This window comes from Apus apus, chromosome 16, assembly GCF_020740795.1.
Source record: "Apus apus isolate bApuApu2 chromosome 16, bApuApu2.pri.cur, whole genome shotgun sequence".
NCBI lineage: Eukaryota > Metazoa > Chordata > Aves > Apodiformes > Apodidae > Apus > Apus apus.
The window spans coordinates 14,000,409-14,025,719 of NC_067297.1; the positions used below are offsets into that span (position 1 = coordinate 14,000,409).

At 54.5% G+C, this 25,311-nt stretch overlaps 1 protein-coding gene across 3 annotated transcripts in view; it reads left to right on the forward strand.

Moving 5' to 3' along the window:
- MYO18B (myosin XVIIIB) overlaps nucleotides 1–25,311 on the forward strand; it is a 58,492-nt gene that overhangs the window by 27,582 nt on the left and 5,599 nt on the right. For all 3 annotated transcript variants that reach the window (XM_051634456.1, XM_051634454.1, XM_051634455.1), the window contains exons 30-42: nucleotides 271–394; nucleotides 1,029–1,229; nucleotides 1,331–1,441; nucleotides 3,192–3,296; nucleotides 6,207–6,353; nucleotides 9,462–9,575; nucleotides 9,986–10,102; nucleotides 10,829–10,912; nucleotides 11,952–12,089; nucleotides 12,862–13,047; nucleotides 20,933–21,066; nucleotides 21,988–22,029; nucleotides 22,664–22,813. In XM_051634456.1, the coding sequence (XP_051490416.1) occupies nucleotides 271–394; nucleotides 1,029–1,229; nucleotides 1,331–1,441; nucleotides 3,192–3,296; nucleotides 6,207–6,353; nucleotides 9,462–9,575; nucleotides 9,986–10,102; nucleotides 10,829–10,912; nucleotides 11,952–12,089; nucleotides 12,862–13,047; nucleotides 20,933–21,066; nucleotides 21,988–22,029; nucleotides 22,664–22,813 (1,653 nt within the window). The remainder of the gene's footprint in view (nucleotides 1–270; nucleotides 395–1,028; nucleotides 1,230–1,330; nucleotides 1,442–3,191; nucleotides 3,297–6,206; nucleotides 6,354–9,461; nucleotides 9,576–9,985; nucleotides 10,103–10,828; nucleotides 10,913–11,951; nucleotides 12,090–12,861; nucleotides 13,048–20,932; nucleotides 21,067–21,987; nucleotides 22,030–22,663; nucleotides 22,814–25,311) is intronic.

A 25,311-nucleotide genomic window follows, 5' to 3' on the forward strand; every position in this document is an offset into this window, starting at 1 on the left:
GGGCTGGGGCTGCTGGAGTGGGAGGGCAGGCGACAGGGATGCTCAAGGTGGCTTTGCATGAGGAGTTCCAGGAAAAGCTGCTCTTCTCGTCTGCTTCGACTGGTGGAGGTTGGACTGAGCCAGGAGGTTATTTTTATATCCAGTTGCTGTGTGAGTGGAACACTCTTCCATGAAAAAAATCACTTGGTGGCTCCATGGGGAGGGGATGCAGAGGCTGTCAGGATCCTTGCAGATCCACTCAGGAGCAGTAAGATGGGTTTCTCCCTCCAGGTTTGACCTGCAGTTAGCCCAGGCCCTGGGGGAGTCTGCCTTTGAGAAGAGCCTCCGGGAAAAAGTGTCACAGGAGAACACCAGCATCCGATGGGAGATGGGCAAGCTTCAGCAGAGCTTGGAGGTAATCCAGTTTTGGGAGCAGCTCTTGGAGCAAAGCCATTCCAGCAGAGGCAATCAGCCACAAACCTGGCAACTTGATTCCAGTTCCTTTTAGTGCAGCTCTAGGTTGCATCTGGTGTATTTAAGTAGCATTCTCCTCTCCCAGAAGAAAGGCTCTCGCTTCTCACCGGTGAAACTTAGCCCATGGTTTAGCTAATTAGGCCCACCCTCATTTTCTTTGAAGTCACCCTTGCTCTTCTGTGCATGAAGCCACAGGTCTTTGCCACCCAAGGATGGTGCTGCACTGGGTGCCCACCAAGACCCCCACTGCAGCAGGGGTATGGTGTACAAGGCTGGGGAAGCCTGAAGGTGCCTGCCAGGCACCCCTCAGGCAGCAGAGACTGGGGGGGACCCTGCAGGGGACAGAGCATGGGGAGAAGTCGGGAGTGAGTGAGCAAACCAAGAAGGAAGAGATGCTTCTGGTGGAGTTGGAGTTGCTAGTGCAGGGAGGGGGCAGCCCCTGATGGCTGCTGCTCTGGGGTATTTCAGATGATGCCATTGGAACCAGTTGGGTTTTAGGAGCAGGGAGTTTGTGCAAGTCCCTCTCCTACATTTGGGGCTGGGCTCTGACCAACTGCTCTGTCCCCACCGAGCAGCAGAAGGAGGCAGAGGTGACCAGCCTGGCACAGCGGGTGAGCACACTGGCTGGCCGGGTGCAGGAGCTCAGCACCCCCAGCCCCCGGGACCCCCACACTGTGCCCACACTCAAGAAGCAGCTCTGGGACCTGGAGGCCAGTGCTGCTGAGCAGAAGAAGGAGCTGGAGCGGCAAACAGCTGCTGTTGATCACCTGGAGCAGGTAATGGAGCCATACCCAGGCTGGGAGTGCTGAGGGTGTTCATCCTGCACCATCCTTGTCCCTCCAGGGTCATGTGCCATCACCATGTGTTGCTCTTTCAGCTCCACCAGAGGCTGGAGCTAGAGGTTGAACGGATGAAGCAGATCCACCAGAAGGAACTGGAGGACAAGGACGAGGAGCTGGAGGACGTGCGGCAGTCCTGCCAGAGGAGGGTAGGTTGGCACCGGGGGGGGGCCATCACTGGGGGTGCTGGATGCTCCCCTGGGTTCCCCAGTCCACACTGCAGAGGAGGGGCCATTCCCAGGGATCCTTCCTCCCTGGGGAGCAGCAGGGTGGCCAAGCAATGTGTCCCCACCACCAGCCTGGCATGAGCCCCGTCACAGTCCTGGGGTGCAAAATCAGGGTTGGGGTCAGGCATGAGTCCCTGCGGTGCTGGGGGGGGCTGTGGGGGCCGGTTGTGTGAGGCAGCGCACGGGCAAGATGCTCCCGGGAGCACCAGCCTCACAGCAGGGACAACTGCAGCCCGGCAGGGCTGGGTGGCAGCGCCCAGGCAGGCGGCGGGGCCGGGGGCGGGCGAGCACGCAGCGCACTGCTCTGAAGCGCCGGGGGCGGCAGCCGGCTCTGCCGGTCCGCAGGGAATTAACACTGCTGAGGCTTAACCAAGCCGGCCGTGGGGCTTTGGTGTGCTGCTTTAGGGAGGCAGGACAAACGGGAAGGGTAAACGAGGCCGTCTCTGCTCCTCCTGCTCCTGCCAGCGTGTCGCCAGCCGGGAGGCTCCGGGCGCGGGGATCGCCGGTTCCCACCCTGCTGCCCGTTCCCACCCTGCTGCCCGTCCGCGGGAGGCTGCCGCAGCAGCTCGGTGCTGATCTTTCCCCCTCTCCACTGGCCCGTTTTTGCCGAAGTTCCTGACTGGAGGCATCGCTCAGGGCTCCTCCTGCACCTCTCTGTAGGTGCAGCTGCCCCATGCAGGGAGCAGGGCCCTGCCGGCTGCACCAGAGCAGATACTGTGCCTTTACAGCTGCTCTTGGTCTTTCATCCTTTCCCTCCCTCACCCTGCATGGCCTGAGTGTTATTTTCCAAATGAGTAAATGGCAGAGACACTCTGGAGAGCAATCGATACTTAGCAGCCTGCTCCTGCTCCCTTTTTAAACTGTTTCTGTGCAGCAGCTGGAGGTGCAGGAGGTGCCTGGGGCAGGGAGGGCTCTGGGGAGCTGTGCCAGGGTCACAGCCTGGCACATCCACTCCAGGAGGCACAGCCACACAGCTGCTGCCAAGGGGAGGAGTGGGTGTGAAACGGGCTGGCTGCATTTGGGAACATGTTTCCAGCCCTGGCTGGAGTAGGACCTCTTGCAGCTGCACAGGAGAGCTCCATGATGCTGCCCAGAGCTGGTTCCCTCCGGCAAAGCACTCTCTGTGGCTGTAGTACTGTGGGACAAAGATGCTGGAGCAGGAGCAGAGGCAGAGGGATGCAGACTTCTGCACTCACTGATGGCCCTGAGGCTCCCTGGAGCAGCACAAATCCTACCTTTATGGCACACTGTGTCCCACAAGGCCACTGTCACCTCCTCACTGGTGGAGAGCTGGAGTGAGTAGCACACTGGCTGCTGACTCGTGATCAAGGGATGCCTTGAGGAGGGCTTAGGGCTGACCCCTCTTCTAGCTCAGCTAAAGGCCCCATGTTACTGCTCCAGAACTGCACGGACAGCCCTTGGGGATCTTGGAGCATGCCTTCAGGGTTTGGCACAAACAGGCCATCCTGTCTGCCCTGCAGGCTCCTGGACAGCTTTCCCTTCCTTCTGGAGCAGTTGCATTGCTCAGGGAGCAGTGGGTGCTCTGAGGGATATGGCCCCATCCTGGTCCCCAGCACCATGGGGGTTGCTCGGGTCCCTGCTGCAGTGCCCTGCCGGGGTGTGGGGCTTTGGCCAGGCTCTGAGCAGGGCTGGGGTTGTCTCTCATGCACAGCTCCGGCAGCTGGAGATGCAGCTGGAACAGGAGTACGAGGAGAAGCAGACAGTGCTGCATGAGAAGCAGGACCTGGAAGGGCTCATCAGCACCCTGTGTGAGCAGGTAAGTGGTCGGAGCCCACAGGGGCCGGCTGGTGGGGATGCTGGTGGGGCAAAGTGTGCTCTGCTCTCCTCTCAGTCAGCCAAGCTGCTGCCCTGGCTGTGACCAGGCTCAAAACACGAGGGTGAATGTGTATTTGAGTGAGGACAGGACAACAGCCTGGCTGCTCCTACACGTGCCAGTGGCTGTGATGCCTCCATCCCCCGCCTCTCCCAAACACCACCCATCAGGGTGGCAGTGTGTGCCACAGGGTGACAGGAGGGTTTTGGGATTGCAGACATGCTACAGGAGACAGCCAGTCCCCCTAAGGACCCATCCAGGGGACCTGTTCCCTTTTCTATGGGAGAATTATCCAAGCAGGGGGAGGCTTCTGCTTTTTTTCTGGTCTTTTCATGAGAGTCAGACTACCCAGGACTAATGCTGGAGCAGCTCCAACTGCCCAGAAAAGCAGTTTGTCAGATTCTGCTCTGTGCAGAGGAATTCTGCCCCAGACACATTTGTTGAACAAATCCTTTTTCACTCTCTAATGTGGCTGTGGCAGTGATTGAAGTGCCTGTAATGGGAAAAGCACACACAGCTGCTCCCTGCTCGGTCAGAAGGCGGGGGCCGAACGCAGCCTCAATGAACAGCAGTTACCAGCTCGGGCACCATGAGCATCACCAAGCAGCCAGGCCTGGGGGCTGCCACACTCACCAGCTTGTGCTGAAGGAGCTCTGGTGACCACAGCAGGTCCTGTCTGACCTTTTCCTGTGGCCACGGTGCTGCCAGGGCTGGGGATGGTGTCAACCTAGCATGGTTTGGAGTTGCTGTCTCAGTGCTGCTGCACCCCAGAGCTCCCCAGGGCTTGTGCTGGTGCCTCCCAGCCCTGCACACCCCCTGGCGCTGCAACACGTGTGCACACCCAGGAGAGGGGAGGTGGTTATCCAGAGGGCAGTTAGTTAGACAGAGCATCCCCCAGCCCCTAGCACGAGCCAGATGGATTTTACCATTTCGCTGGGCTTGGTGTTCATTAAATGGGATGAATTTGGGAGCTTTGCAACTCTGCAGTGGTGGGCATATTTCAAGCAGACACAAAATGGTCTGACGAGGCTTATCCATAATGTCCCCCTGGCTCCTGGCTTATAAAATGTTTTGGGAACTGTCAGAATAAATCTTCCTGTATAAAAGCAGAGTATTATTATAACTGCCTCTCAGTCCAACACATCTTTCTTGTTTGGTGAAAGACAACTAAGATGGATGAGGAAGCAGCAGGAACAAAGCTGGGGGGCTCTGAGGAAAGACCCCTTCTCCTTCTTGGATCTGGCCCCTGCCAAGGGTGGCCACATGAGCGAGGGGAAGGGGAGGTGGAACCACGCTGCTGGGGAGGGCCACAGTGGGTGAGAAACACAATTGAAGCCTTGCAAGCAGCTGTTAACCAAACCCCCTGGCTTTGTAACTCAAAAAGCACCAGCCTGTGATGGAGGGAGGAGGCAGCAGCAGCTGCTTCCAGCTATGGAACAAAATCCATCAGCTGCGGTGATGGACAGACCTGGAGCTACAGGAAAATGATGCTGGACCATGTCTGAGATACAGCCCACAGGGATGGCCAGGATGGCAGTGCCTGCTGTGGTGCTGGGAATGCTGCCTGGGGTACAGTGGGCACTGTGCTTCAGAGCAGGTTATTGAACAGGGGAAAAAAGAACCAGCCTGAGAAACTGATTAAGGAAATGGAGGCGCCAAAGATTTCTGATCCCAGGGGGTGCCAGCCAGCTCTAAACCAGGTTACAGGGTCAAATCTGCACAATAAATTTGAGGCAGTGAACAGAAGAGAATGGGTTTGAAGCAAGAAGAACTGTGGAAAACAGACCAAATGGAAAATGCTCTTATACTTCAGTTAGTCTGGAACCAAGCACTGAAACTGTGTCCGTGTTTATTCGGTGTTTTTCTAATCGTTTTATCCCCGTAACCATGGTTGCTCTCAGCTTGAGAGGGGGGTGTAGAGGGTTTTTTTTAAAAGGTGCTTCCTACTTCCCTGCTTTAAAAGGCTTCAGGGGAACACGATGACACCAGGCTGCCTGGGGACCAGCCCCCAGATCAGTTATTTCCCGGGATTCAGGCGGGAGGGATCCCTGCCTCCCCGCGGCGGCGGCAGCAGCGGGGCCGTCCCTCCGTGCCTGGCGGGGACTCCAGACGCTTTGCATTAGAGATGTGTAAATAACCCCTAATGAAGCGTTCCTCATCAGCATTTCACGTTGCTTTTTTTTTTTTTTTTTTTTTTTTTTCCCCTCCGGGCTGTCTTTCTCCTGCCCTTGTCACTCTTTTCCCCAAAGGGACAGAGAGGTTTTTCTGGCTTTATTTTTTTTTTTTCCCTTTCACACGGTGACTTCCACGTTTTCTGTGCCAGCTCTCAGTGCAGACACCGGCCTCGCATCTTCTGGGTCTGTCCCTCTCGGCCCCTTCCCAGGGGGGTGACCGTGCCTGTGGCTGCAGGGACAGGGCGCCGTGGCTCTGGGGACCTGCAGTGGCTGCCTCTGTCCCCAGTCGTGCGGCCGGGCGGTCCCTCTGGCCGCAGGGGCGGCTCCCTGGGCAGCACGGGCTGCTGGAGGCCAGGGGTGGGCAGGGGTTTTCGGAGAAACAGCTTTAGTGGGGAAAATATGGTGTTTTTGGTGGAATCTACTAGTTTTAACGTTTACAGAAAACATTGTCTTCCTTTCGTTTATCTGTTTCATTGTTGATGGGGGGGAATTGTTGATATTTGCACATTGATATTTAGTATCTTCTTGCATCACAACTTGAGCATCACCAAAATACTTCCCTATGACCAGATGTTGCGGGTTAAGCTTTGAGGGAGGTGGTGGGGCAGGGGGGAAAGCTCGGATGGAGGTTTTTCGGGGCGGCCGGGCTCAGGACCCCCGCTCTCTTGCCTCTCCCCAGATCGGCCACCGTGACTTCGACGTGGAGAAGCGGCTGCGGCGGGACCTGCGGCGGACCCGCGCCCTGCTGGCCGATCTGCAGCCGCTGCTGCCGCCCCCCGGGGACCCCGCGCCCAGCGCCCAGGCCCTGCAGCGCCTGCGCCAGCAGGTGGGTGCCGGCACCCCCTGGCCCCGGGAGCATCACCCCTTCCTTCGGCCGGGCTGCGAGGAATCTTTGCGGGTCTGTTTTTGCCTCGTGCGTGGGGCAAGCGGTGCCCTTGGGCTGTGCCAGGGCGAGAAGAGCCTCTTGTGCTGACGAGGGTCTCCTTGTTCTGAGCCCTTCTCTGGGATTAAGCCAACGGTCATGAAGGTGGTGGTTTGTTTTGGGTTTTTTTTTTAAATGCCGCTGTCCAGCACGTTTTCTCTCTGTCTAACAAGGCGCTCCGGCGGCGCCGGGGTGGGAAGCGTTGCCATGGGGATGCGGTGAGGCAGGAGTGGGGATCGCGGGGAATTTGCTGTAGTTTAGGAGCAGACACTCTGGGGTCACTGCTGGCTCTGAGTGACCCGCTGAGAGGCTGCAGGCGTGTGCCAGGCTTGTGCCCTCGGGGCTAGGGACAGCTTCAGCCCTGGGGAGAGCTTAGGGTCCCACAGGGTGCTCTGCCATGGGACAGGGTGGCACAGGGTGTCCATCCCCAGGGTGGCTGTGCACATGCATCCCACCAGCTAACCATGCTGGTCCTCTGAATCTGCTCAGTAGTGAATCAGTGCTGTACATTTCCCGTGGAAACAAACTAATTGGGAGGCATGAGCAATTCCAGCCACATTGCAGATATAATTGAAAGAGTAGTTCTGCAGAAATAACATCTGTGAGTAGCAGCTGTTCCCACCTGTGCTGAGGGAGAAGGGGAAGGTGAGTTTGGCCTGACACGGCCCATGGAGTACCCATGTCCATACCCATATCTGTGCCCATGTCTGTGCCTGTGCCACTGACCTGGACAGCCATAGCTGGGGCAGGCAGCAGGAATGGCCGTTTTCAGCACTTATGAGTCCGTAAACCTTATCAAGCTAATGCTGCAATGCTAAATTTAACAATAATCCCTCAGTATTCCCTGAAATGCACTCTGGGGTTGGAGATGATGCCCAGCCACTGTCTTGCTCTTTCCCAGCCCCGGGTGCTGTTCATAGGGCTGGGCCCTGCTCAGCATGGAGACTGGCTGCCGTGGGGACCTGTTCCCTGTGCTGATCCTGGGGACACAGAATGTTTGCTGTCCTGCCAGCAAGGAGACTGCAGGTGTTACAAACACCTTGTAACTCTGCCATCCTTTCCATTTGAAAGATCTCTAATGGCACTCATGACTTTCTCAAAAGCTAATACATCCTACCACCAGCCCACAAACCTTCCCAAGAATAAAAACTGCTGAAATGCTACATTTCCATTAATCAAAATCCATATGGCTAGAAATATAGCATTGTTTCTTAATAAGGCTGAGGCATCCATTTTACGCAGGTATTTAACAGATGGTGCAGCACAGCAAACTAATGTTGTTCAGAAGTTCATACATTATGCATTTGAGGGAGGGGGAATTTGAATTTATTCTTCCCAAGTGGGAAAATTCCATTACACGAAGTGAAATGGAAGCTGGTATTTAATTGGAGGTCCTGGAGATGATGTGTTCCTCTCTGATTAAACTATCCGGAATTTTAGTGTCATCATGGCAGGGGAAGGGCCAGCCCAGGGGCTGGTGGTGGATGGGTTTGCTTCTGGAGGAACCTGAAGCCAGGCAGGGGGAAAAGTCCTTAGCCATAAAACCAGCAGTCAGCCCAACTGGCAGCTCTGATGTCTCCTTTCAGTACCAGCTGCCCAAGCTTCATGCAGCACATCAGAGCTATTTTTCAGCTGGCGGAAGGAAGAGGAACACGGTGCATGTCGTGCTGAGAGTGGCTCTGCAGATGTGTGAGGAGACCAACCAAACAATCCATCAGCATGGGCTGAGCCTGGACACAGGAACATCATTTTAAATAATGGTTTTGTAGGGTTCAAACTGCAGAATGTCTCTGTGCCAGAGCTGCTTACTTCCTACGGAAAGCAGGCTGCGGTGGGCAGTGCAACTGGAGACCCAAGGACGTTCAGGGTTATTTCTTCCCATCCATTCCCTGGTTCAAGCAGGGGTGACAGAAGGGCTCAAAGTCGGGAATGAAGGTGATAGGAAGGGAGGTAAAAGTAGTGGGAAGGGGATGCAATTTAGGAAGGAAGCTGGAGGCCAAAGGTCACAACCCTCTGACATCTCCACGGACATCAGAAAGGCCATTGCTCTGATCCTGGGATGGAGGGGGAAGAGTTTTCCCTGGCTGCACTGGCAGCTTTTGATTAAATTATCCTGCTCAGCTTGTCCAAGTAGGTCTCAATCACCCCAAGCAGTTGAGGGAAATGAAATGAGGATTGCTCCAGTTACAGTACTTTGTGATCCCTCTTCTTTTGAGGGATAGAGGAAAAAAGGCAGCTAAACCCTGAGAAACAGCCTAAAATGCCCAAACTCTCACCATGGAGCATAGCAGCTGCTGTTGGCCCAGAGCTCTGCACCCTCTGCAGGGAAACTGGGACCAGGCACAGGAAATGAGCAGCAAGCTGAGGGGTTTGGATTTGGTGGTTTGTTTGTTTGTTTTTTTCCTAAAGAAAGGAACCCGAGGAACTGGATGTTCAGGTACAGCCTACATAAACTCCTCCGTCCTGGTGATGTGAGTTCTTGGGATGATGCTGCATCTTCCAGATGTTTTTAGCCCATTTCAGATCATTGTAGTTTTGATGGCAGAGCTCTAAGAACCTAAAGCAAATTAGCATTTATAAATGTGATATTTCATGTGTATTTGCAAATGCAATTTGTGCCACATGAGAAGCCCCTTTGCAAACTCTGAATCATGAATTGCTCTAATCAGGAATTACATGTAATTCACATAATTTTGCAAATTAATGATCCCAGTTCTATCTCACCCTGGCAGTGTCAAGGCAGAGCTTGGATGTGCAGATCTGGGGTTTGCTGTGCCCTGCTATCCTGGTTATGGGAAGGGAACAGGTTTCCCTAAAAACCAGAAGCAGATGGGCTGAAGGACAGCACAGATTTTAAAAGGTCACATCTCTATGTGTGTCAGCAGGGGAGATGATCCAGGAGCACCATGTAAATAGACATGGCTGCATGTCCAGGGGAACAGCACAGTCAGCATATGGTTTCCACAGGCACTGAGTGCTCCTTTAATTATGGTCTCCCTCAATATTTCCCAGTTGGAGGAAAGTGAAGCGAAGTGTGCTGAGGCCCAGAAGTCCCATCAGATGGCAGCCCTGGAGCTGGAGAACCTGCACACAGAGCTGGAGACCCTCAACAGAAACAAGACCCTGGTGCGGAGACACGGGTGGGGCTGGGGAGGTGGGAGGGCAGGAGCACAGTCCAACCTCCTGGTTGTGGTAGCAAAACTTCTTTGCTAAAGCAGCAACAGTTGGCACATTTACTAAATCTCCCAGTATGTTTACTAAATCTCCCAGCATATATACTAAATCTCCCACAGTATTTACTAAATATCCCAGAATATTTACCAAATCAGTGGCCTTTTTTAGGAATAACACCCCCTGGGAGGCTTAATGGCTGGAGAAAACTCCAACAAGGGTGCAGCATCCCATAGTCCCCCTCCCCAGGCAGGCAGGAGCTGCCTTTGCCTCTCCTGGTGCAGGCACCAGGGGGGCTGCAGTTCAGGGATGGTGGTGGGTGCTGGTGGGATGCAGATCCAGTGGCCTTGTGGGTCCTCCCCCAGATGGAGGAGCAGCTGTACCAGCTCCAGCACGAGCGAGCCGACCTCCTGAAACGCATCGATGAGGACCAGGAAGACCTGAACGAACTCATGGCAAAGCACAAGGCTCTGATTGCCCAGGTAGGAGCTGGGGCAGGATCTCCCTCCCCATGGGGGCTCCTGGCAGACCCTGCAGCCTGGCTGGGGGGGCGGCAGTGCCTGCGGGTGCACGGCAGGGTGGGCAGCCCAGGGAGCAGATGCTGTGTTCAGAGGAAAGGATGGCTAGTGGCTCTGGCTTCTCTCTCCCATAGTTTTGAGTCTTCTTTCAAGAGGCATCTTGGCTTTGGTTTCCACAGTTGGGAAATCCTGTGGCATCCCTGTCTGGATCCTTTTCTGTTTTTTCACTATTTTCTCACGCAGAGCTCAAACTGACAGCCCTGGGGCTTTCTGCACAATATCCAGACTCAGGCAGGCTCTCCCAAAGGATTGTACCTGGAGCTGGGGGACCCCAAGGCTCCCAGAGGAGCAGAGGAAGGCTGGCAGGACTGACAATTCACAGTCTGCTGCCCCTTGCAATGGTGTTACAGGGCCAGGAGTCAGTAACTGAAAGGACCCCGAGGACAGAAATGACCTTGACAACTTGGTTTCTTTCTTGATCTGCCAATTTTTTTTTTTAATTTTTATTTTTTTTCCAAAAAAATTATGAAAGCTGCATTGAGTCAGGAGAATTAAGCTCCTTCAGTGCTGGAGCAGCTCGTGGTTTGGGTGCTGGGTGGTGGAGGCAGGAGCTCCACACTCCTGGCAGTGCGTGGCCCCTGCTCCGAGCGCTCAGCCCCGCTCCCGCTGCCAGGCGCTCTCTTCCCACAGTCGGCAACAGACATTGCTCAGATCCAGGAGCTGCAGATGCAGGTGGAGGATGTGAAGAAAGAAAAGCAGAGTCTTCAGGAGAAGGTAATTCCTCCCCAGACTGCAGCACCCAGAGCCGAGGGGCGAGAACCATCCAGCCGTCCCTGGGTGTCTCTGCCCGGCGCGCTGCTGGTGCCAGGCGTGGGTTCTGTGTCCATGTCTGAAGTCAGACCCAGTCCCTGGTGGTACAAAGCCACGTGTCCTTTGTCAAACTTTAAGCTGCCCAGGGGGGCAGTTGAATCACCATCCCTAGGGGTGTTTAAAAGCTGTGTAGATGCTGAGGGTCACAGTTTAACTGAGGCACTCAGCAGAGTTGGGTTAGTGGTTGGACTTTATAATCTTAAAGGTCTTTTCCAGCCAGAACAACTCTGTGATTTGGTGACTCTCCATGGGGCTGGCCTGGGATGGGGTTGACCCCTGGACAGGGCTGGCCCTGGGTGGGTGCTGGTGGGTGCTGTGCTGCCTTGCCTCTACAGCTGCACCAACCCTTCTGGAGTGTGTGGATTTCATTTTAAACACGAGTGAAGTGCTTTATTGGAGCATGGCTAAGCTGCCCGGGAAGCAGAAGCAGGACTCGCTCCCTCCAAGGTGGAGCAAGTGGTGCCTCAGAGACAGGCCAGATAAAAGAAGACAAATTCCTGTGGTTTTAGGTCAAATACAAAATCTGAACTGAACTTGTACTGGGATCACTGAAGGGGCAGTGTGCTTTGGAGATCTTGGTTTAATAGCTGAATGGACAGCTTGGTCCCTGCAGCTTCCCTCAGAGGGATAAGTTGTGAATTTTTCCTTGAGGAGTTTGTGAGAAGAGAAAAGCAAAAGAGACCCAGTCACTTGACATCTTGCCAGCACCTTTTTCATTCAAAAAATAAGTGTGTGTGTCGTGCATTTGCTGTGTGGTGTGAAGAGCAGAGAGTCCTGGTGCCACAGGCTGTGCCACAGTGCCTGTCACCTCAGCGACCAGGCGAGGTCCTTGGTGCGGGTCACACCAAGGCAAGGGACTGGCTGGGGACTCGGGCAAGGGACTGGGTGGTGTTTGGGTGGGTGAGGGGCTGGGGTGGTGCTGACACAGCCTGTGCCCCCACAGCTGCAGGCAGCACAGGCCAGGGCAGCACAGCTGGAGCAGAGCCCAGCCGAGCGCTCCATCGTCAGCCGGCAGGAAGCCCGTATCCACACCTTGGAGAGCCAGCTGGACTTCCAGGCCCTGCAGATGAAGCGCTTTGAGGTACCACCTCCTCCCTGCCCACAGAGGGGTGCCAAGCCTGGGCAGCAGCCAGCTTGCTTGCAAAAGGCGGGCTCAGTAATGCCACTGGCTCTGCTCTGTGGGGACACACACCTGGGACGGACAGGGAGGACAGGGAAGCCTTTCAGCCAGACCTCCTGTGCTTGTGGTCTGTCCATACGGGTCACACCATTGCCCTTATCTAAACACTCTTCACTGTGGTGCTTGTTGGAAGCCAACAGTGCTATGAACACCTGGAGGAGCATACAGTGCCTGCTTCCAGACACAGAGCGTGGTGTGTGCTGATGGCTCAGCACATCAGTCCCAGCACCTTGGACATCCCTCTGCTCTGGCATTGTCCAGAAGTCGTCACATCCAGCTCACTCACAATATTTCACTGTCCCCATCAATCAGCACATCTGCTGGCACCTTGGGATATGTTTTTACTGTCACTTTTTCTCAAGTTGTCCTGCCTAAACAAACCCAACTCTGGGATGAAGGTAAAAGCTCTTGTGCCCCCAAAAGCAGGAGCCAGTGGGGCCCTTGGCAATGGTGCTGCCCATTGTGGTGGGTGAAGGGACTGGCTGGGGTCACTGGGGTCTGCACCCAGGGCAGGCAGCTGCCCCTGCTTGCAAGGTTTCATGGTGATTCTTGATGCTTATAAAAGTGCCTGGCTCCTTGGCGCAGGCTGGGGAGGGAATGCTTCCCCACATCACTTGGTGCTCATGGAGAGCTCTGGAGCTCCTCATCTCCATCTCCTTCTCCTCCTTCCCAGGTGCTGGTGCTGCGCTTGCGAGACAGCATCATAAAGATGGGTGAGGAGCTGGAGAGTGCAGCTGAGTCAGAGGCACGGGAGAAGGAGAACACCAGGTACTACCAGAGGAGGATGGAGGAGATGAAGGCTGACATGGATGAGCTGGTGCAGAGGGAGCTGGATTCCAGCCGCCGACGCCTGGAGCTGGTAAGGGGGGATCTGCCCCCGTGGGCTCACGTGGCCCCAGGGCCATGGAGCAGGTTTGCTGTGGCTGCAGGTCACCCCCTCAGTAACCTGAAGATTGGCCTGGGGGTCCTGGAAAAGAAATTTTCAGGGCTGTGCTTTGTGTGGTCCATGTTTGGAGCTGGAGCTGCCCAGTTTGCTGCTGACTGGCCCCAGGGTGGGTGAGGGGTGTCCTGGCTGCTCCCTCCATGGCCTCAGGCTCTGCCAGCTCTGGCCTGTCTGGCTCAGCTCAGGTGTGTGGAGCTGGGGAGCGCTCAGGGGGCAGGGTATCACTTCACAACCCTGCCCAGCCCCAAACCACCCAACCAAAGCTGTTACTGGGGCACCTCGCATTTTGTTTCTCTGTGGCCGGGCTGGCAGCCTGGGCAGTCCCTCTGCTTCATGGTTTGTTCCTCAGAAGATATTACTTCATCTGCTGAGCCCTAAGAAACGCTGAGAAGTTCCCCAGGTCATTCCTGCCCCTCCTTGGGCTGGTTTTCCTTCTGTCAGGCAGAACCGCGGCAGGGCTGAGCTCTCCCCCAGCACAGGGGCAGTGCCCAGCCCTCCTGCCAGCCCCCAGCCCTCCTGCCAGCCCCCAGCCCTCCTGCCAGCCCCCAGCCCTCCTGCCAGCCCCCACCTGCTGGAAGCCGGGGCCCAGCCCAGGGCCCAGCTCCTCCAGCATTCCCAGATGCCTCCCAGTGGCACGGCGCCGTGCCAGGCGGTGCCGACAAGCAGCCAAGCTGCTCTGCACGCGCAGCCCCAGCCGCTTTGGAGCGCAGCAAAACCAGATTCACCTTCATTTCACAGTCCTTGACGAGTTCTCATGTTTTTTCTCAGCAGACAAGAGGCAAGCCTTGCTTCCAAGCTGGGATTGAGAGATACTGCATTTCTGCTGGCAGCACAGCAGCGTTAGAAGCAGTTATTTTATCAATAATCTTTTCTTTAACAATCAAGGAGATTCCAGCACTTGTTTTGCCCTGAGGCTGCCAGCCTTTCTGAAGGGAACGGTGCTTTAGCGTGAATTATCCCACATCCCCTGTGACGCCGGGAGCAGCCTTTGTCCTTGCGCTGCCTGCCGGAGTCCTACGTGCTGGCACACGGCTCTGGCTGCCAGGACACCCTTCCCGGGCACGAAATGAGTCTCCCCTCTAGGTCAGAGCTGTGCAGCCATCAATGCTCTTCAGAGTCAGGAGATTTTAAAACTCAATGCTTTGCTGGGTGCAGCTGGTGTGCTTGCCAGCCCTGGGCATGCCAGCCAGCTCTATGGCTGCCCACAGGGCTTAGAATGGAATAATGGAATAATTTTGGTTGGAAAAGTCCAACTGTTAACCCAACACATTGCAAAATGAGTTGAGTGAGATGGGGGGTGCATTTGCTACGATAACTGTGTGGTTGTTGCAGCTTTGTTGGAAATTAGATGTTTTGGAACACAGATGCACTGTCTGTTAGGATATAGGCAGGTTCTTTTAACTGTATTTTTTTTTCGTGCATATATTTTTAGAAGCTTTTTTAATGCTTTGTGTGAAGATGTGAATGAGGGGTGAGGCAAAATGCTTGGTCTTCTCAGCGCACTTCTGTTCTTGCAAATGAAGTTTGCAAAGAAGTCTGAAAAGGATTTTAGACACCCCTCCCTGGAATAAGACACAAAAACCCATAAGCAGCCAGTCCTGAGGGGTCTGGGTCTATCTGGACACCCAGACATTCAGGATTATCTGGCCTTGGCTGCAGTGGGGGCAGGAGGAAGGATCCAGGAGCCCTGTGCTGGGGAGCTCCCCCAGACACATTCCCCTGTGGTTTCTCCAGAGGATCCAGGGCTCTGTGACCCCCTCAGCACAGCACGGCCACCTCAGGAGCCGAGGCTGCCACGGGATTCCCCAGAAGCAGAGCTTTCCCCCAGACTGTGTGTACTCTTAACATCACTTAAATTAAACATGGCAGGAGAGCCACGATCACAGAGCCCAGCTGGGCCCGTTGGGTGGCTGGCAGAGAGCATCAATAGTTAATAGAAAGCCACTTACAGCTCTGCTCCTGTTAAATCCCCCATCAATTATAAATACTGGATGAATTATTCACTTAACATTACTGAAGTCATGGTCTGCACCGAACAAATTCTTTTTACATTTATTTAAATAAACAGTTGTGAGACTGTGGACTTGCTGTGCACTGTCAGGGTGTGAGAGATGCTTTGAAGGGACAAATTCATTGTACAGCTTGGGTTGGAAATCCCATCTTGTCTCCTGAGATCATTAGAGCTGATGCTTGTCTAGAAAGTATTTTTTTCTCCCAGCTTGTATTCATCAGTGGTGGAAGCCCTTGAAAGTTCTGTTCCTCCACCCCTGCACCTTCAGCCAGGCTCAGGACAGTTATTTTCATCCCTTCCTCATTTTCATCCCAGCTTTGGCCAGTTGGGAGGCAGACTCCTGCCATTCACAGGCGGCAGGGAAAATCCAGGGAGAAGCCAGGATGGGAGCTAGGGAGCTGGCTGCCAGGCAGATGGCTCTGCCTTATGAATTTTGTAAGAAGAATGGGTTTGTTGAACACTTTCCAAGCCCAGAGCCATCGCAGCAAGGGAGGCGTGTTTTCTAGCAGCAGGGGTAGCACTTGGCCCTGGTTGTCTCTGTCTTTGCTCCGGTTTCATGTTCTGGACTTCCTCCATGGAGCTGTAACTCCACTTCCAATTGAATCTGGATCCCAGCCTGCAACAGCTCCTGGTGTCTCAGCTGCTGTGCTGACACCCAGAACTCAGCAGAGCAGACCCAGTGCCTGTTCTCCTTGGGCCACAGCAGAAACTGAGTCATGGCAAGAGATGGATTTCCAAGTTGGAGTCAGTCCTGGGGAGCTTTGAAACAAGCCCTGGTCTCTCAGCTTGTGATGTATACACATGTGCTTGTGCTTGTACAGGCGTCCACTGGTGAAGGTGCCTTCTTTGGGGCAGGGAAGGCTGGAGCAGGGGCTGGCAACGGCGTGGGACTGGGAACACCCCAGGGTGATGAGCTGCTGTCACTGTGGGAAGGACCTGCAGGGATTTCCCTCCAGAGGCTGCTGTGAGGGCAGGATGGGGCTGGGCTCTGGTGCTCTGGAGGTGATGCAGGAGATGGGAAGGTGGTCCATCATGAGCATCAGGGAGACAAGGGCATGTTTGCAAGAGGCTTCATCTCAGCTGCCTTGGGTGTCCAGAGGCATCATTAAAACCTTGGGCAGGGACAACAGAAGGGCAGAGCCACTGCTGGAGCACCCTGTCCCATGCCTAGCCCTGCTGGGGCTGCTTTCACAGATCATCTCCCTCCTTACTGAGGGTTTGCTGCAGCAGAATGGAGAGATGCAAAATACAAGTCAGGGTGGAACGATTCTACCTTGTAGACAGGAATTCTTGCAGTCGTTGCCAAACATCAGCTGAAAGCGGCTCTTGTGTCTGTGAGGGGGCACTTGCAGCCCTGCTGAGGGCTGTGCTGGGTGCGAGTTTAACATCAGGTTTCTTTAATGAAGCTGTGAAACTCATCAGCATAACAATTAAGTATTTTGACCGAAAGCCGCGGTGTAGGTGGCCAGATATTCTTCACACTTCCCAGTGTAAATAACCTTTTTCCCCGGCTCTTCTGATGCCAGAGCTCCTTTGCAAGGCCGCCCGGGTATCGCCCCGCGGGCCGGGCTGCTGCAGCACGTTCCAGCCCGACCGCTAGGATTTGTATTCTTTTATTATTATTATTTGCAAGCTCCCAGCGGGGTCCCAGCCCATCCCTCTGATGTCTGGCCCGGCACCGGCTGCCCTCGGGGCTTCCCGAGCTGCTCTTGCTTTTAACATCTACTGACTTTGACTAAGTGTAACGACAATTATCATCAAAGGGAGCCAGTCCTTAGAGGTGAGGGTGGGTGATGGAGGAGCCGGGAGTGAAAACTCCACCATATACATGCTAATTAGGCCTGTTGCACTGCGGGGCTGTGATTGCTGCTTTGCCACTAAAGCATTAAATTCCTCAGGAGATGCCCGGCGTTTGCGGCTCACACCAGCCCCCGGGAACGCCGCGTTTGCGAGCGCAGAAAGAGCCGCTCGCTCCGTCTCACCCCAGACTTCAACTGCAGGAATTTTGTCGCTTCAGACTTTTCAGAAAACCTGTGAGTTAATTGCTTAATTAAAAATAATAATGATTGATCACTACTGCAGGTGTATGCTAAATTATTCAAATAGAAGCAATCCAAATTGGCCTAATTGGATTACACTTCACTTGAGGTGATGGGAGCTTGCAAAGGTTATATATTGTGACAGCAGAACCACAAACAAAAATAAGAGGTGGGAGGAGGACGCGGAGCTGGATGCTTTGCAGTGCCTGCCTCGGCATCCTTCACAGCCCCAGAAATCATTTCACTACTGGTTTTGCTCAGCTCTTTTAAACTTATCTTCAAATGCTTCTGAGACAAAATTAGATTAAATAGAAACTCTGAGGAAAAAGAAGTTTTAAACCCCCTTTTTTCAGAGAAGCAATGAAAGCAAAGCCAGGGTGTGGATCCCGGCTGTGACGCTCGCGGTAGAAATTCCTCTTTTTTTGCGGGGTAAGTCACATTGTCAGGGTCTCTCCTGCCAGGGTCTCTCCTGCCGGGCCCCCCGGGGCACAGCCAGAGTCCAGGCTGTGAGCACCAGCATCTCAGCGTGGGTTTGCTGTGTGCTGACCATGGCCAAGCGAACTCCCGTCCCCCTTCTCTTGAGAGAGCCTTGAATTCAGGCTTCCTGTCAGCAAAAATTAGCCTCAGCTTTCTGAAATAAGTGCTTCTGACCTGCCAGCGAACCGGTGCTGTTGTGTTTTGGGCGCGCTGTGCTCTGGGGCGATCTGTCTGCCATGGAGAACCGACTTTGGATGTGTATGCACAGCCAGGCAGGACATAGCTTTTATTGGTTATAAAACAGACATCAGGCGGGGGTCCTGAGCTGGTCAGGCTGTCAGTGGTTTCTGCTGTGTGTGGCCGCCTGGCTTGGTGGAAAAAGCCAGATCTGCCCGTGTCAGTTTGTATGATGAAGACAGGTATTTTTGCGTCTGTAACTTAATTACATTGACATAATTATTCCCTCCCTTGAGACAGTTGCACGCTACAGAGTAAAACATAAAGCGTGTCCGCTCACGAGGTCTGGATGGAGCGCTGGGATGGTGGGATGTGGGTTTGCAGGCTCCTCCCCCCGCAGTGCTGGCTTTACAGGCACAGGGCAGGGCGATGCAGCTGCTCTGGGGCTGCAAAAGCGTGATTCTTTGTATTTTGCGCTTATTTGAGCCCAAAATGTTGAGCAGCACTTTTACTCGAAGCATTTCCCCTCTCTCTGCCCCCAGCCTGGCTGCGGCTCTGCTGCCTCCTCCTCCTCGCTGGCTGCAGCATCCTCGGGAGCTGCGGATGCTGAGAGGCGGGCACATAAATCGAGCGGCTCCGTTTCTCTTCCTCACGTCTCCTCGCTGCAGATTCATGTCACCAGGCTTCACTTTACAGTAACGCCTGAGCCCCCAGAGCTAAAATGCACTTTCCGCATCGGCTGGTGCAAGTCACTCGGCAGAGAGCGTGTGTGGAGCAGCCCCGGGTTGTTCCGTGGCTGGGTCTGGCGCTTCCCTTCGCATTTCATCAGCTCATTACCTGGGGCCGTGGTGCCGGTACCTCTGCTGGAAGGAGCCTGTTTCAGCAGCATCGCTGTGTTTGAGCAGTGTCAGCTCTCATTAACAAACAGGTATTTTCAGGCTTGCATTCACATTGCCTCTCAGGCAGCGTGTGGGCAGGGGTGCCAAGGTCGCCCACAGAGTCCTCAAAACCAGCCCAGTGGCCTGTGCAGCCCTTTCTCAGGCCACTGGCCAATGCCAGGGACCATGGGTGCCCAGGGTCTGGAGCACCCCCGAGGGGAGCTGGACTGGAGCCCCGGGATGCTCAGCAGCATCAGCTCCACACTCACCCCATTTCTTTCAGCACACCCGTGGCTGTCATGCAGGAGGCAGCAGTGCCAGGGGATCCCCACCAGCTAGGGGGGACCCCACCAACCACTGATACACATTCTTTGCTGCCCCAGGGGATTTCATTTACCAGTCCCCAGGGGAAGCAGGGTCGGGGTGCCAGGAGGGGTGTGCTGTAGGTGCCCGGCTGCCTCCCTGCCAGGCACTGTCAGAGTAATAATAGCAGAATGGAAGAAAGGAATTAAATGCAGCCATTCATCTATATTTAATTTGTGCCGTATCATGGAGCTGAGGAGTTAGTTCAGTACAGAGTCTTATCAGCCTGTGTGAGGGATTGAGGTTTTTTTCTAGTGGGGTTTTCTTACTGCCTGGTCTTTCAGTTGCAAATAGCTGAATAGAGGCACGTAGCCAGCTGAGGTTTGGGGCTCTCTCCCCTTGGGCTTTTCTCCTCTCGGGGGGGTCACCACATCGCTATGTGCCCCCTCTCAAGTCCTTGGGTCTTTGCAGGGTCAGCCCTGGCATGGGGAGCATCTCCACTGACCAGGCAATGGGCCATCCCCATGCAGCTTTGACAGGTTTCCATCACAAAATGGGTCCTTTCCAGCTTCAGCATTTGCCCAAGCGGGGAGGGATGCAGAGGGCTCAGAAATGCTGAGTTTCAGAAAGCTCCTTGGCAGCGCTCAGGTTTGTACCGATACCAGCGCCTTTCCAGAAGCAACTGCGATGCTGTGCAAGCTGAAGTGGGAGATTTCTTGGCATGTTTTTATGAACTGAAATGCTCTTCTCCTCAGGCCTGCACGCCCGGTGATCCCAGGGCTTTCATTATTTACTCTGACAGCCTGCCGGCTCCTGCGTGCAGCCTGTCGCAGCCCGCGCTGCAAATCATCCCTCACCTTGTCACCACCGAGATGGCAATTTTACAGCTGGCAGCCTCAGTCACGGTGAATTTGCAGCTCTCCTCCTCTCTCTGCCTTGTGATGGTTTAGAAAACATCCTAGCTGGAAGGACCGGGAATCTGATGAACATGGTGGTGGTGATGCTGGGTCAGCCCCCTTGGTGGGCCATGCTTGGTCCACAGAGCCAGCTGGGTTGTGCTGCTCGTCTGGCTTTTTGTCCCTGCAGTTCGAATTAGAATTGAGTTTCTGTTTTTTCTTATCAGCTCTGGTGTTTCTAAAAGGGGCTCTTCTTCCCAGGAGTATCCCTGGGGTCTGTGCCCTGCTCTGTCCCTGGCAGGGACACTGTGTTCTCACATCACATCCTTTTACATGCTCCACACAGGGTGAGGGGGGTTAGTGTTTGATACCAGATTTACTCATTTGGGATCCTGGCATTTCATTTTGATTTAGCAGAGTGATACCATGGTGTACTGACATACCTGATACAGCATTTGCCATATACACCTGAGGGGCTGCACAGACATGATGCCCAGCCCCTGTGCACCCCCCGTGGAACCAGGTGTTCCCAGTGACAGGGAGGGGTGTGTGGGTTGAGGCCAGCTGCAGAACGTTGCTCTCTTCAGTTTATTCTGTGTCCAGGTTTTACACTCGCTGCTGGTCTGGCTGGCTCCGGGACATGCTCCTCTCTGCTAATGATCTCTGGGAAGGCTGTTTGTGTGCCCTGGTGAAGCCCTGGTGCAGCATGTGCCTGCACCCGAGGTCACTATCCCCTCCCTGCAGCTATGCTCTGTTCCCACTTGGTCAGTGCTGGTGGCTCCTTACGTCCTGGGATTTTTTGCTTATCTCCTCTGAGCATTTTTCTGTTGTGGAGGGTGTTGGTTGGTCACAGAGGGATTCAGCTTTGTTTGCTCCTCTTTTCATGGCAGATTAATTTGGCAGCGTACAGCTACTGCAGGTGCAGCAGGGTGCAGGGGCGGGGGGCACAGAGAGCCCTGGGGTTGGGGGAGATTTCTCAGAGCAGGGGCTCGGGCACTCACCCAACTCCTCTACATGCAGGAGCAGCAGCTGGCGGAGCTGGCGGGGGCCCGGCAGGTGCTGCAGGGTGACCTGGGGACCTCCATCCAGCGCATTGCCCGGCTGCAGGCAGCCCTGGAGGACCTGCAGGTCAGCGACGGCAGCGACACTGAGAGGTGAGGCTGGGGGGCTGCTGAGGGGTGGGCTCCGAGGGGTGGTGGTGGAGGGTGCTGCATCCTGCAAGGGTGATGCCAGGGTGGCCAGTGACTGCACGTCTGCATTCTAGCACATTTTTGCTGCAGATTTAATGAAGAAGCGTTACCCTTAAAATCATGCTGTGTGGCCCAGCTTAAAGTAAGCAAAAAGGGTGGAAATAGCCCCATTCTCAGACCAAGCCCCTGTCCCTAGCAGTGTGGCCTGCTGCTGTGCATGTGTAGATAAAAAATCCTGCCTTTGGCTCAGCCACAGGAGCTGGGGTGTTGGAGGGACCAGTGGAGCTGGCAGACTGGGTAGAAGATTTTACTAGGAAATAATTCAAGTGAATTTTTCAGGTGCTATTTCTACAGCCCTTCAATTTTCCCCTCTACTACACTGTGGAAGGGGCACGGTGACAAATGGAGACAAAATAGATCAATGCATTAATAAAAAAAAAAGAAAAAGAAAAAAGAAGCAGAGCTGTGCTTGTCACCCTGCCACCAGGAGACATTTTTCTTTATGTAGTGATTAAACCAGAGAAGGGTGAGACAGAAACCCTGAGTTCGGAAATTTGCTTCTTCATACAAAAAAACCCAACCAAACAAAAAGGCTGGTTTCCAATCCAATTGACACCTCAGCGGGAGGTGAGAAGTGCTTCCAGGCAGGGACATCCAGGCTGTGCTTTGCTCCCTGCCCTGCACCAGGGGGTGCGTGTGCTGGGGTCCGACGGGTGCAGGGAGCAGCTGAGGGATCTTCAGCCGTGCCCTGGCCCCGGCTCTGCTCGGGCTGTGGGAGGGGACGTGTTGGGACCTGCTGCGACGTGTTGGGACCATAGTGGCTCCGGGGAGGCCGTGGCAGCCGTGGGCAGCGTGGCACTGACAGCCCCTCTCTGTCCCTTGCAGCGTGCAGACGGCGCGGGACTCGCTCTGCTCCCGCAGAGAGACGTGAGTGAGCCCTGGGGAGCTGGGAGCCTGGAGCTGGAAGCCTGCACTGCCTGGTGACAGGGGTCCCGGGCCCCCAGCTGCCTGCCAGGCCACCAAGCCCTACTCGGGCTTTTTGGATGTCCTGGTTCTGTGTGCCCATCGACCCACACGCTTTCCCAGGAGCTTCCCCTGCTAAACGGGGCAGGATGCTCCCTCCAGAATGCAATTTGACAATAGGAAGCTTATCTGCAGCTTTGGGGGAAAACTGAGATCTTAAAGGATTTTGTCCTCTGCAGCTGGCCTGCTAGTGGATGGGTGAGGGTGGCTCTGGCCCTGGGAGAGGCAGAGGGGGGCCCCTGGGGGTCCCAATGGCTCTGCCACTGCAGCCCAGGTCCCAGGACACTGCAGGCAGCAGGAGGGTTTTCCTGCCCGCTGTCTACACGACCTTTATAAAAGCCTGAGGGAAGTAGCTCGTGGCACCAGCACTGGCACAGGGATCAGGTCACCTTGTTTGAGCTGATCTGTGCTGGTGCTCTAGACCAGCCAGGGCAGAGCCCACCAGCTGAAGCTGCTGTTGCCAGCAGGACCCCTCCCCAGTGCCCTGTCCCTCCTGCCTGTGCTCACAGACCTAACGGGGGCTCATCTCTCCCCACAGGGACGCCAGCTCCACGCTCAGCCTGGAGCCCACAGAGAGCATCAGGTCCTGGCTGGGGTTATCTGTGGGTGGCTCCTCCCCGACAGGGACCAGCGTGGCCGGGAGCCTCTCGGGACAGTCCATCGACAGCCGCAGCACCCAGGGCTCCAGGTAAGGGACTCCAGCCTGTCCCGGGCATGACCACCTCTGGCAGAGACAGACCCAGCTGTTGGGGACAGGGAAGCCCCTCAACTCATGGAGAGCAGTGCTGCAGGATCCTGGAGGGGGGGATGGTGGGCACTTTGGCTGGGCTCCTTTAGGATGCACAGCAAGGAGCTGGGGGGACCCGTGGCATTTTAAGGCCAAAATATCAAATCCAGGAAGGTAGTCGCTGCCATGCCAGGATCAGTGAAACACTAGATGAAAGTGGCTACATCAAAAACATGCTTCAAGCAGTGTAATATCCCTTGATATATTATCTAGAGATAATTTAAAGAGGCGATGCAGCCTATTTGAGGATTTGTGTGCCATATGCTCACCCTTTGCTGCTGCAGGAACACTGTGCGTTTCTGCAGCTTGGATATAAAATATGGTAATTTTGGATGGTAATGCTGATGGGCTGTGTGGGAGTTGGAGAGTGGCCCAAGCACTCCCATGGCCAGACTGCCTTGGCTGGGCTCCCATGAGCCACCCTGGGGTGCTGGGCAGCAGGGGCTGCTTGGGGCTAGGTGGGTGCTCCTCAGATCAGGGCCGGCTCGTCTGGCTGCCTGCTGGAGGGACCCAGAGACAACCCCCTGTTTTACCCCCCAGCACCACAGAGAAAATGGTTCTTCGCATTTCATGTGTGAAATGGTTGCGTGGGTCAAGTTTGGAAAAGTCCTGTAAATATGGGGCTGGTGGCTGTGTCTCTGGAGGAAGGTGGGGGGGACAGAGGAGGGTCTCAGGTCTCATTGGGAGACCCACAGGGGCGGGCAGCTGGACTGTGGAGTCCCAGGGCTGGCTTTTCCCCTCATTCCCCCCAGAATCAGGACAGGGGCTGGGCTGGTGCTCAGCAACTGTTCTCTGTGGCACCTGCCTGCTCCCTGTTCATGTGCAGATCCATCCCTAGGGGCTTTGGGCAGGCAGGGTTTCATAGGGATTGTGGGTTACCATTTCATCACGGGCAGGTGACAGGTGGGAGTCCTGAGAGCAGCTGGCTGAGCTCACTATGACCCCGTGTTCCACCCCAGCACCACCAGGGCAGTAATACCTCAGCACTGCCTGGGGGTCTGTGGTCCAAATGACCCAGCTCTGCAAATGAATGGCAGTAAATCAGAAGTTAAGGCTAATATCATATTTCTGAGCTGAAATACACTGGGTTAATAATAAAAGAGCAGGTATGTAGGCTTGGGGATTAGTAAGAATAACTTACTGGACTGACTGTGGACATTGTGAGAGGCAGTTTGTACCTAGACCTGGAAAGAATGTGACAATCTGCCTCCATCCTGGGGGTCACAAAACAGCAAACTGCAAATCCTGGTGTCGTAGCTGTGCCTAGCTCCAGCTAATCCAAGATGAAAATATTAGAGAGGAGGCTGTATGAAATGCAAACAAACAGACAAAGAGACTAGTAAGGTAATAAAAATGAGATCAGCGAAATGAGCTCTTCCTTATTAAGATTCCTTTGTCTTACACAAGCAGCCAGTAATGAAAAATGAATCTTCCAAGCATTTGCTTCTCAGCACTACATGTGGAATATTTCCTGAACAAACAGCTGCCAAAAGCCAGAGGAAAGCAGAGAAGCTGTTATTGTCAGAGCAAGTGCACAGGAATCACAGATTTGATTAATATTTTCTTTAATTCTCTGCTATTTAAATGCTTGTACAAAATGTTGGCCAGCAGGCTAAGCCTCAATAACTACAGCACATTGCAGGGCTAGAATAAACCACCAGGATATTTTTTCTTAGGAAGACAATTCAAAACTTCCTTCTGCCCCTGGTTAGGCAGGTTGGGGTTGCATTGTGACTGAGGGTCTGATCCTGGGGTGCAGGAGGGAAGGGGCCTGCACTACAGGGCCCTTCCCCTTGACTCCTGCAGCATCTGAAGCCCTGGCATCCCCTGCCATCCCCCAGCATCCCTTCCCCTTCTGCTTCAGCTCACAAAAGCCAGAGCTTGGGTCTCAAGGCTGGTGGGGATCAGACACGTTTATTTTTAAACATTATGGTGTCAAAAGCAAATCGTTATATGGGAAACTTGGAGCTCTTCTGTAGATGACAGCATGACAAGAAAATCCTCTTCCGGCAGAAATTAGGCCAGTCTCTTGTCTCTCCCTGAAACGGAGTTGTCTTGGCTTTATTTGGGAGCTACCAGGAACAGCATCCCAGCCCCACTTTCCTCCCCAGCCATGTGTTGCAGTGCATGTGTGGATTTTATTGTATAAATTATTTCAACTAGCATAATTATAATCATGTTAATTGCTATGTAATCTTCGCTAATTATTGTTGTATGTCATTTGCTTTGGTGCAAATGGCATATTGCAGAGCTCTGTTTGGCTTACAGAGCCTTCTGAGCTCTGCAGTGGGCTTCGGATGGGGAAAACCATCCCAGCCCTTAGCCTGGGATTGATGGGTGAGCACAGGATGCTGCAAGGGGGGACGGGACCATCTCACATGTGTCCCCTGCCTTGTGAG